This window comes from Ursus maritimus, unplaced genomic scaffold (genome assembly GCF_017311325.1).
Source record: "Ursus maritimus isolate PB19 unplaced genomic scaffold, ASM1731132v1 scaffold_18, whole genome shotgun sequence".
NCBI classification, from domain to species: domain Eukaryota; kingdom Metazoa; phylum Chordata; class Mammalia; order Carnivora; family Ursidae; genus Ursus; species Ursus maritimus.
The window spans coordinates 43,015,846-43,028,015 of NW_024424230.1; the positions used below are offsets into that span (position 1 = coordinate 43,015,846).

Sequence of the window (12,170 nt, forward strand, 5' to 3'; positions counted from 1 at the left end):
TTCGCATTTTCATGAGATTCTCAAAAATGGATGCAACTTAGCAAAAGTAAAAGGGTAAGATTACACTAAATGAGACTATTCTAAAACAAATTTCAATATTTCTTTAAACCTTTCATTACGGAGGTAGATTTCTGTTATCTGAGGTTGATTTCTGCGCTCCCGTGTTCTTGTGGGAGAAGCCCTTTCAATCTGACCTTTTAATATTTATCCTTTTGTGTGTTGGACGGATTTTAAATGTACCCTTTCAGTTGGAGAAATCTATTACTTTTACATGAGAGGGAAATGATAAACCCTCCATTTTTATATATTTTTTAGTTAGGAAGTGGTTTTTTCCCCCTCTTTATTCTATAAACTTGTTTTTCCAAAACTCCTTCAACAATCTACTTTGATAGTCTTCTCTCCCCTCGCAGTCATTTTCAGGTAACCTGAACCTGCTTTACTCTTTCCAGTATAGGGTGGCTTAAGTCTGGCTATCCTGTACCTAATTAAATGTGGGGGTGTTCCTTATTAACGGTAGGATAATACATTCTTGAGATAAGGTTAGAAAATTGCCATTCTAGGGACGATCTCCTACAGTCTCTTCTGTCTTCAGAGCGTTCCAGTTCACATGCGCCTTCGCTAGTGTTGATATGCTGCATATTTATGCTGTTTTGGGGGAAAATGTCATCAGCAAGGTACAATGTGGATTTTTAAAAAATTCTAGGTTGCTTCATGGAAGGAGCGCTTAACAGAACAAGAAAGGATCAAAGCTCTACGGAAAAACAAATCATGCAGTCTTCAGAAATGAGGAGAAAGGCAGCCATCTGAAATGGTCATGAACCCCAAACAAGTCTTCCTCTCGGTGCTGATATTTGGAGTAGCAGGGCTGCTCCTCTTCATGTATTTGCAAGTCTGGATTGAAGAACAGCATACAGGTACAGTCAATCCTTTTTCTCTATTTTACTTGCATTGGTCGTTTTCAATGAAATAAGCTGTAGTGTTTACAGAACTATAGAAGGTCACAGTGTTTCCAACAACAGAAAATAGACACAAACTAAAATCCCCAGGTCCTAAAAGAAAGGATGATTATGCAGTTCAGGTGGAATTTGTTCCATAGACAGGACAACACTTGGAATTTTTATTATATCCGTGGGGGAGCAGCATGACCCATTAGCCCAGCAAGGATGACTTGTAGAGAACTGGTCTACTCCCATGTGTAGTATGTGTCCTACCTCCATTATGTCCAGTAAGCATTGGGCACAAGCCTAAAGGGAATGAAATATACAACTAAATAGCTTCCTTAATTCCTTTTTAATGTGTGTGTCAGTACTCAAAATTGGCATGGAAATTCTTGAATACCTTCTCTATGAAGTAGGAGTTCACAAACCTTGTCTGTAAAAGATCAGATAGAAAATATTTTAGGTTTTGCAGGCCATACCATCTCTAGCACAGCTCCTCAACCCTGCCAACGTATCACATGAGCAGCTGTAGATTATATGTAAACAAACGGACCTGGCTGTGTTCCAATAAAACTTTATTTACAAAAATAAGTATTGGGCTGGATTTGGTCCACAACCAGTAGTTCGCCAATCCCTCCTACCCTTGTACTTTCATCATTCTAGTTTGCCGTTGCCACACATTAGAAGCACTCAGTTACTGTTAAAATGGATTATATGATAATAGGGAATGGATTATGTTTATAATGATTAAAGGAAATGTCTTAGGACATCCCAGAAATATATACATGTATGTGTTGTGAAATTCAGTTGTTTTCCATCAATAGAAATAGCCAATGGCTTATGACTCTTAAGTGAAATGAAGTAAAAACAGAAGAACAATTTCTTAATTACTTCCAATTGTAGCCTATTTTTAAATCACTCTAGATGTAAAATCCTATTCGGAGGGACACCTGGGTGGCTCCGTTGGTTAAGCCTCGGGGTCTTGATTTTGGCCGGCTCAGGTCACAATCTCAAGGTCGTGGGATGGAGCCCCACCCACATCAGGCTCTGTGCTCAGCAGGGAGTCTGCTTGTCCCTCTCCCTCTGCTCCTCCTCCTGCTCTCTCTCTCTCTCTCAAATAAATAAATAAAATCTTAAAAAAAAACTATTCTGAAAGATAATTCAATACTGAGTCACAAATATGATAATTTTTAAAGTTGTTTCCATTTCTAAATCCCTTTCCTTGGATTATCCTCATATACACTTTGGATTTATTTAATTTATATAGTAACTCTTGTGAAAAGCATTTGCATGTAATTATTTTCTGGAGAACATGTAATGTTGTCAAAACTTATCCTTAATTCCCATTATAAGTTACATGAACTGTAATACTTTCTAAGTTTGCTATATTACTATAATAATTTATCATAACTTGGGGCGCCTGGGTGGCACAGCGGTTAAGCGCCTGCCTTCGGCTCAGGGCGTGATCCTGGCGTTACGGGATCGAGCCCCACATCAGGCTCCTCCGCTATGAGCCTGCTGCTTCCTCTCCCGCTCCCCCTGCTTGTGTTCCCTCTCTCGCTGGCTGTCTCTATCTCTGTCAAATAAATAAATAAAATCTTTAAAAAAAAATAATTTATCTTAACTTATATTTCATGAAACCATCTGTAATAAAATAGAGAGGCTAATTTCTCTTGTAGTATAGATCTTGTCACATAGTAAGCCCGCAGTTGGTGTTTGTTGAATGAGTGATAAAAAGATGAATAAGTAGACTGAAAATGCATTGCGGACTACAGACTGGAATGCAGCAAAGGAGGAAGAATAAGAGATCTCATTATTGGGTTGTTTGCTAATTTCATAGTCTCATAACAAAGTTCACAAGGAAAGCATCACAACGGGGTTTTAATCTAAAAAGAAAAAGATTCATATATACAGACTGTGGGAGAAATGTTGTAGTTAGTGTGTCAGGTAAGAAACTACATGATTTCTGATGAAACAGGTTGTATAATAATACCTTGCATATATAATGCAGTTTACAAAATGGGCCCCAAGCATCAATAGCTACCATTTATTGAAAGCTTATCAAGTGCCAAATGTTCACATGTACTTTCTCTAATCCTAATGACATCTTCCTAGGTATGATAGTCTCAGTTTATAGATGAGGAAACTGAGGCTTGGGTAGGTAAGGAACTTATCCCAGACCTCACAGGTGCAGGTCTAGGTGTAGAGGGAAAGCTCTGGTTTTGTCTCTGCAAAGTCCATGCCCTTCCCTATACATGGCTTGTTGGGGGGAGGGGGGGGATGAGTAAAGGTGAGTATTATTGCCCCCTAGAGTACAGATGAAGTAACTGAGACCCAGAAACCAAGTGACTTGCCCAAAGGTGCAAAAGCTAAAGAGTTTCCAAAGTGAGACCCATGCCCAGACTTTCCTACTTCTCATGTGCCCTCAAGGAACCTCCTAACCAAAAAGGTGGGTAAGATACACATATAATGAATGCTGTAGTATGGATACTGACTTGTAACCCCAAGCTATTCACAAGTTCATAGATGTGTAACCCCTTCTTCAAGGTGGATTCTTAATTAAGTTCATAAGTTTTCCAAGTTGGGAAATTATTTTCCCCAGTAAAGATGGACTTATACTCTAATAAATAATAAATACTATTTATTCTCTTAAATCGTATTTGTAATTTGCTAGTACTTTCTCTGATTCTCTATATGTCTTAAATGAAGTGTATAATATTTCACAATCTACTTATGATAGTGAGTGTAAATGTTAGAACCAAGATTCCTTTAGATAACTGTCTCACTGAAGAAAAGTTTTTATTATTTTTCAATAAGACAACCATCTGGACTTCTGCCTTATCCCAGGCAAGTGCCCTGGGTTGTAATTCTCTAGTTTTCCAGGTAGACGGGTACATGTATATTTTATATGTGTTTTAGATAACATCAGAAGCATCAGTCATTTTTACAAGAAGTTACTTTTTAAATCAGAAAATATCTGAATGTGTGCTTTGATGTTGAGTTAAAAATGAAAATTTTGTCTTTTGGACATTTTAGAACTGTCACTCAAAGAACTGTGGAAGATGAGTTTATTTTGGTTTCTAAGACCCTCTGTAAATAGAGCAGATTTTAAAACTCTGAATGGTTTTGATCTCATATACATTTCAGTTGTGTAGGAAAACTCTCAGATTCTTTTCATATCCTGTATTTGAGACCTTTAAAATCTTATAAGATCTGGACTATTTTCTAAGCCTTTCTGGTTTTCCTGGGTTCTTCTGTTAAAATGCTTTAGAATTACAAAAAAAATCTTAAATATGCTCTGATATGCTAGTAGAGATTATGAATAGGCAAAATTTTTGGAGGTGAAGAGGAAAAATATGTGACAAAGAAAGTAAAATCTATCCAGTTATACAACAGAGAGTTCTATAATCACACCCATTTTACAATACCACACCAATTAAATTATGCATTTCTTTATGCTAATGTGGATGTATTATTGTGAATTTTATTTTATAAATCTTTTTCCCTAGTTGTTAAAAGTGCAAGTTTCATATTTGAAAGAATCTTGAAAATCTCATATCTACTTCTTAGCTGTGTGACCCTGGGCAAATCTCTTAGCCTCTCTGTGCTGCATTTTCCTCATCTGTAAAATGGGGATAACAATGTTTTCCATGTAGGGTGGCAGGGAGGATTAAAGGAGACTTTGCACAGTTCCTGGCAAGTAATACTGAACTGTTATTCATATTCTGAAAATGATGGAGATGATCTGAGGACTAGCTTTTCAGAATTATCACTATTAAGACTCAGCCACAATTCAGGACAACAATCTTAAGCTTGTGCCTTGCCTGATTAAGAAAAATAAAAGGCTCCATACTGGCTGCAGTTAAAATGGTTAGGAAAGTCTAACTGGCACAGAGCCAGCATGTTTCACAGTGTAGGAATTAGAAGGAGGATGATCTGGTTGAGCGTGGAGAGGAGAGTCAGTGTCCAGAAAGATCTCTGGTCTAGGCAGCGTAGGTAGGTAGATACCTCTACCCCCAAGCTCAGGGTATCTGTTCATTCCATAGCGGTTTTTGAAGACTTAACAATCGTAGGTTCTGCACTGGCGAATGCCCAAATATAGTAGGGAACCAGCTGTAATCCCCGTTCTCAAGGAGACTCGAGTCTCCTGGACTGTAAGGGAGAAAATGGTCTTGAGTTCAGGCCAACGTGCTGGTACAAAAGGACAACCCATTGTGATAGAAGAGAGGGGCCCTCCAGGTTGAGGCACAGTAATGAGTTGGGACCAGAAGAAAGGGCCCAATCAGTGATGGCATTGCTGAGCTGATGATAGAAGCGTGGGGTGTGGTGTAAGGGTGGGGGCAGGGTTAGTAGGCACAGAGCCCCAGAGCAGAACAGATGCTCTACAGGAAAGATGCGCTAATGGTGAAGGCCAGTTCAGGACTAAATCACAAGAATGGGTCACTTTTTCCCAGCGACTGCTGAAATTGGCAATTTGGTGCCCTCTTCCTCTAGGTAGAATGGTCGTGCTTAATAGAGCAAATACCAAAAGGCGTGGTACGTGTTTGCTACGTGCAGTAAGGCGTGATGAGAATCCTATCAAAACAGGGTCAGAATCTCAGCTTTAGAAAAGAATGTACAGATCATCTTGGATATCATCTAATTTTTTAAAAAATATAAAGCAATGCTATATTGCTCTCCTGCTTAAAATGTTTCAGTTACATCTCATTCTTTCCAACAAATCTTCTCCCTGGGACCCACAGAGCTGTGTGGGCTGTAGCCTCTGCCTGCCTCCACTGCCTCACCCTCCCTTCCCTCAAGATGCTTCCTGGCGTCACCCCTCGTCTCCCAGCAAACCAAACCCTTTGCTGACTCAGAGCTCTCACCTCTCACCATTTCAGAAGCTGGGCTGCTCTTCTCCCAACTCTCACCTGTCCCGCCTTCACTCACATGTCACCTGCTTTGATCAAAGCAGCCAACCAGCGAAGCACCCCCATAGCCAATCAGTCAGACCCCCCATCTTATTCATTTCCATCACAGAAATGATCATAATCAGCAATTGCCTCGTTTTATTATTTGTTCACACATTTATTGTCTGCATCGGGTGCTGTTTTACAAGTTCCATGAAAATAGGGACCTTGCCTGTCTCACCTACCTTGGTGTCCCTGTCCTACAACATGCCACATGTGTGTGGTAGGTGCTCGATAGTATTGGAGTTGGGGGGGGGATACATAATGCTTTTTCTGGGTTTTCAGCATCCAGCCAAATGACTGCGTAGACTGTGTTTGAATATTTCTGGCGGCAAAGAATCCACTACTCCTTGAGGCATCCACTCAGCTGTATAGCCACCTCCTTAGAAAGTTCCATATATTAAGCCAGAACTTGCCTCCCTAAGTTATCCTAGCTGTGCCCCTGGCACTGGCTCAACCTTCTTCCATAGCATGGTCAGATCATTTTCATGGCAAATGAAACCCCAGCTTTTTAAGCCATTTTTTGAGAAGATGATCCTGGTGCCTGTCCTCTGAACCATTAACACGTACTCTTTATTTCTTTTAAAATATGATGTACCTTATTCTTGTATGACACCTGTGTTAGAAATATACACCTCTAATAAAATCTCCTATTATGTAGTGAAGTTACATACACATATTTTAAATATGCCGAGTAGTGAAAATCAAACAGATCCCACCAAATAGCTTATGTTATTTTTTTTCTTGAGATTTTCCAGAATCAAATTTAGTCTCATGTGTTCCAAACTAAAATTGTTCCCTGGATTTATCCGACAGTGTAAAAATCTATCTAAACAACTTCTGAGCTTTTCTTTCAGGATCATTATTGTTTTTTTTTTTAATAAATCTATTTAAACTAAAAGGAAAACAAAAACAGTTTACTTTTTTCTCCCCCTCCTTTCCTCCTCAACCTGTGGCAACTACCAGTCTATTCTCTGTATCTGGGAGCTTGGGTTTTTCTTAATTTTTTTTTTTTTTTTTTTTTTTTTTTTTAGATTCCACACCTCTAAGTAGACATGTTTTCCTGATTTCTACTAGTTTCTTTCTGATTTACACTAAATAGTGATATCTGAATTTAGTTTGGGGTTCAACACTAGCATATAAGCTAAGAATTATCATAGCTAACATGTGATTTATCATAGCTAGCATAAAACTCATTGTCACCAATCCAGGCTCTGTAGGACTGATACCCAATATACTTAGCCTGAAAAGTATATTCTTTCTGGTCAGTGACGTGGACTTTCTGTAGATCAGGGTTCTATTCGGATCCTACATGCTATTATCAATGGCAGCATAGCCAAAACAAATAGCTACTTTTAATATTTTCTTCTGCTAAGGCACAATAAACATCATTAGACCCAGTTTATATTTGAACCCTTATACGTGTGTATGAAAGTGAAACGTAGTAGCTACAGGCTTCTGATTTCAAGCAAAGCCAAGCCACCTTATTGCTTTTTCTCAGGCAATTGCTTTAGAACCTCACAAGCAGACTGTGGCATCAGGCTTTGGTATTTCTAAGGAGATTTCATCTTGCTTTTTTTTTTTCAAACTAAGTATATTTTGTGGCATATAAAGTTTTGCAATGAGACTGGATTGACATAATTCTTTTCTCTTGAGTCTCTCTGATGAGAAAGTATGTTCTTTTCCTCCAGAATCAATCTGTTCATCCTGATTGTGATGTTGCTATATTGAAATTGTATTTTCTCCCAGAGGATCTTTGTATACCTGAGTTGGAGCAAAGCCACTTATAACACAGAAGGACTTGCGGCTTACAGTCAATCACATAGGAAAATAGAATGGCTTTTCTTAAAAAAAAAAAAATCACCCATTTGATTTACTTCCTCCACTTTTGATGAGGGTGGCAACCATTTTTCTAAAAGATTTATTTTTATTTATTTGAGAGAGAGAGAGAAAGAGGGTGGTGGGGAGGGGCAGAGGGAGAGGGAGAGGGAGAGAGAATCCTAAACAGACTCTTTGTGGAGCGTGGAGCCCGACGCAGGGGTCCATCTCAGGACCCTGAAATCATAACCTGCGCCAAAACCAAGAGCTGGACGCTTAACCAACTGCGCCAGCCAGGTGCCCCTGCAACCATTTTTTTTTTTTTTTTTTTAAATCAAATGAGTGCATGCTCCCTCTACTTACCTCTGGATGCCACTGTATCCTGTTTTATGTGATCTTTGCCCATCTCAGGGTCTTTCATTTAGCTGTTCTGTCTTCCTAAAATATGTTTCCTTGGCTGTTTCATCGCTGGCTTTCCTTATCATTCAGAGTATAGTTTAAATATCACCTTCCCTCAACATCTTATGTAAAATAGATATCCTCTGTGTTTTCTCTCCCTGCACGTATTTTTATCATCTCCTAATTTGACCTCAGGGCACTCATTCCCATCTGTGGTCGTGCTTTATGTTTTTTTCCATACAGTCTACTTCTCTCAATGAAGTATAAGCTTCTCGAGGGCAGGGAACTTATATGTTGGTCACCAGTGTCTCTCTACCCCCTCTCCCCAACTTTCAGGTACCGACTTAAGTCTTCACCTCACTATGTACCCCCAGTGCCCTCCAAAATCAGTGTTTATTCTTATCCACCCAGCCACCGGTAACTGGCTTCACCCAGGGGACTTTGCCTGGCCTTTCTACCCCAGCCTCTGAGTCTTCAGCTCAACTAAACTTAGAAGGCCAAGTGAGGCTGGTACTTAACTTCGGATTTTCCAGAAGTTACAGTGTTTGGTTGAGCAGGGATTTTCTCCAGGGATATCCTGGAAGGTCTTCCTTGAGGTTAGGAATGTGTTACTAGAAAAGGCTTATTTTTCCTTTCGCTGTGGTTTGTTTTTAGCAAAGGCTGAATCATCATTTGGCAGACATGTTGTGAGGAAAAGTCAAAACTTGAGTGAGGAATTGGAGAAGATAAGACTTTTTAAGGTCCCGCATAATGTTAAGTTCCCTGGGGCTGTCATTTTGTGTCTGAAGAAGAGCCTAACAAAGCCAGTTTGAGGCGCCGTCCATTTTGGGGGTAATATTTTGTAGCAGAAAGCACTGAGCTCTCACTACTCACTTCTAGCCTGTTTTGTGGTTTTGAACAAGTTGATTAATCTCTCCAGATTATGGGGTTTTCTCTTCTCTGATTTCCACACTTTTTTCCTTGCCCTCCTTGGGTAACCACCATCCTAAAGTTGATGTTTATTGTGACATTCCCCTGCTGGTCTCTATAATTTGAATACATATGTATTCCTTGTTCATATTTTTAGCTTATATATAAAAGGTGTCTATCTGTATATACCCTTGTGCAACGTGCTTCTTCTTTCAACATTAGGTTTTTGAGATTTGTTTATATTCACATATTTTTGCACCTCTAATTCATTAACCCAACTAGCATGTAATATTTCATCATGTGACTATGCTGTCATTGATTTGTCCATTCCCCAGTTGGGGTGCATAAAAGTAGTTTCTAATTTTTTGCTATCACACAGCTTCCTACTCAGAACGTTTTTGTATGATATCTTTGTTCACATGTTTGAGAGTTTTCTATAAGAGCTTAAATTGCATATTCTCCAAAATAACATCCCCTTCAAGAGTCTGTGATTCCATATTATATCTCCTCTTCTCACACAAATAAATATTAGGACTTCTTAAGATACCACAAATGTTAAATGATATATCTTAGTAAAATGGGTACGGAAATACTTATTTGGATACACAGATTTCCACTCAGAATTATGGATGGAAAGATACAAATATAGAGCACAGAGTCTGCTCTCACAACTTCTTGCTTATTGGTATGCCAACAGAGTAGCTAACAGTTCATTGAGAATCGATTAAAATAATTACTAGATCATTAGTGTGGACTTTGAGTGTGAGTGTAAAGACCTCACTCACTAAATAATTCAAGGCGATAGGCAGGTTAACTCCTGTTAGTATTGATTTGGTATGTAATACCACCTAGTCCAAAATCTCTCATTTTCCTTATAAAAATAAACCCAACTGCTAAAGCGTCATCTAATCCCAGCCTCCTCCTTTTTAAAGAAGCAACTGAAAGGCTTCAATTTGTATAGCCAATAATAACGAAAACTGGCACTAAAACATGCTTCCTGATAACTGCCCATTTTCCATACAATTCTCTTCCCCTTTCCCTTCTAGTGTTTTCCTCCTGCCTTCCCCTTGAGATGGTTTTTTCCTCCTGCCTTCTCCTTGAGATGAGATTCCTCCTGCCTTCCTCCTTCCTCCTGTCCCTCTTGGACTCAGGATACTTTTGAATTACTGGTTTGTTTCCTAAAGTGTCTTGAACATAACCATTCCAAAATCCATTTGAGAAGTCTAGCAATCAGATGTGTCACCAGGAGCAAGCATATGGTTTCTGTTCTCCAGTTGAAAAAAATCTGCCTTCACAGAGAAGACCTTTAGTGTTGTTACAGCCCCAGACTTCCAAAGAAAGTTCACCAATGCAGAACCAATGTCTTTGGAAACAATGTATTTTACATTTCTTTTCAGATGTAGCTTTCAGGAATAAATCAAACAACTAAGAGGTTTGGTGGAAAGCTTCATGGTATTCAGTTCATCACAGGTTAAAGAGGTATAAAACTTAAAAAGTAAATAGGGATTGTTTCTAAATAAAAGAATTTAGTTTTCGTTACGTGTTCTCTCTTGTTTCCCTGAGTCATAGGTTACCAGAAGTTGTACTGAGTTGTATATAGGAGATTGGAAGTAACTGTGTTTGTGCTAATCAAACAGAATTAATCACTAGCCTCCCCTTTACTACTCTCTAGCTTTTAGCTCCATCTCTCGTGAAGTGAGTCAGCCTAGGTTGTAAACATTTTCATCTCCCCAACTGGAAGCCCACTGAGGGTCAGGACCACAGTGCCTGAAACATAGGAGACCCCAATTAAGACCTCCGTGGAGAGAATTGGGAGAGAGTTTCCAGAGACAGAGAACAGCTGACTTTTTATGCAGGTCTCACAACGTATCAATCTTTGGTGTCATCAGGACCTTCTAGATCTGTCTGTGAACTTCGTAGCTCTAGATATTTCATTTTTCCTCTTCTGAAGAATTAAACAGCTTTTGAGTGACTATTCATACAAAACAGTCACATAGGGATATACGTATGTCCCCGCAAATCATTTAATTAATGATTATCATATTAATGGAGCTATATCTTCCTAATAGAATAGCTATATGCACTGGCCACCCCCCCCCACACACACACACCTTTTCTAGGCTCAGAGTGTTGGGGGGAAAATGTGCTTTTCATGGAGTCACATAATGAATTTGGAATATTCTTGTGGGAGTGTTTTGCTCAGGTCACGAAGAAGCTTCATCAACTGTTCACAAAAGATTACATTTCATGGTGTCATTCCTCAAGATCAGTCTGGCTGTCTGTTTCTATCTCTAGCAACTACAGACTGTGATAGAAAATTACATGAGACAGTTTGGTACAGGATAAATGGATGGGCTCTTAATGTTGTCTGGCAATCCTCTGTTCCCTATTGAGCTTTTTCTCTCCTGTTTTCCAGAGAGACAGTTTCTGAAATGTTGCTTTCTCTTCAGCCTTCCAAGCACAGCATCTCCCCGATGTCTCTCTGCAGAATGCCCCTCCTCCTACTTCACAGAAAGCATCAAAGGAAACTCTCAGAGCTTCCTGCTAACGGTAGTAGTAACAGACGTATACTTCTCTACTTCCACCCCATCTCTGGCTCTTCTCTCAGCTTCTTACTTCCTCCTGCTCCTCCTCCATTTTCCTCCTCATCGTCCCACTCATACTCTGTCTCCCAAGGCATCTGCATCTTCGGTGATCTTGCCCACCCTCTATATATTCTCTTCTCCTGTGTCTTCATCACTTTCTCCATCACTTCCTCATATTTGTGTTTCTACATGGTTCAATCTCACCCATCTAAAATAACACAAGTCAGATATCTATTCTTTCAACCATACTTTCCCTCTTCCCCCAATCTACTTCCTCCTCTCTAACTTCTTAAAATTTTGTGTGATCACCATCTCTGCTTGATTACTCTCTCCTCACCCACCCCTCGCTGCAGTCTGTCTCCATCCACCACTGGTCCCAGTAACCTGCCTGCCGTAACATCCACTAAGTCCTGCCCATCCTCATCTTGGCTCTCTGCAGCGTTAGACACCAGCGGCCCTCAGATGCCACCTTCCCTTGATGTCCACGAGGACAGACTCTTGGCATTTTCCTGCTCTTCTTTGGCTGCATTCTTAGTTCCCTTTCAGACTAATGTGTTTCCCTTAGCTGTTGG

General features: G+C 39.7%; 1 protein-coding gene across 2 annotated transcripts in view; it reads left to right on the forward strand.

The window, feature by feature from the left end:
* The first annotated feature begins 701 nt into the window (after nucleotides 1-701).
* CHST9 (carbohydrate sulfotransferase 9) overlaps nucleotides 702-12,170 on the forward strand; it is a 184,213-nt gene continuing 172,744 nt past the window's right edge. For both annotated transcript variants that reach the window (XM_008690898.2, XM_040632621.1), the window contains exon 1: nucleotides 702-914. In XM_008690898.2, coding sequence (XP_008689120.2) covers nucleotides 809-914 — 106 coding nt within the window. In that variant the 5' untranslated portion in view covers nucleotides 702-808. The remainder of the gene's footprint in view (nucleotides 915-12,170) is intronic.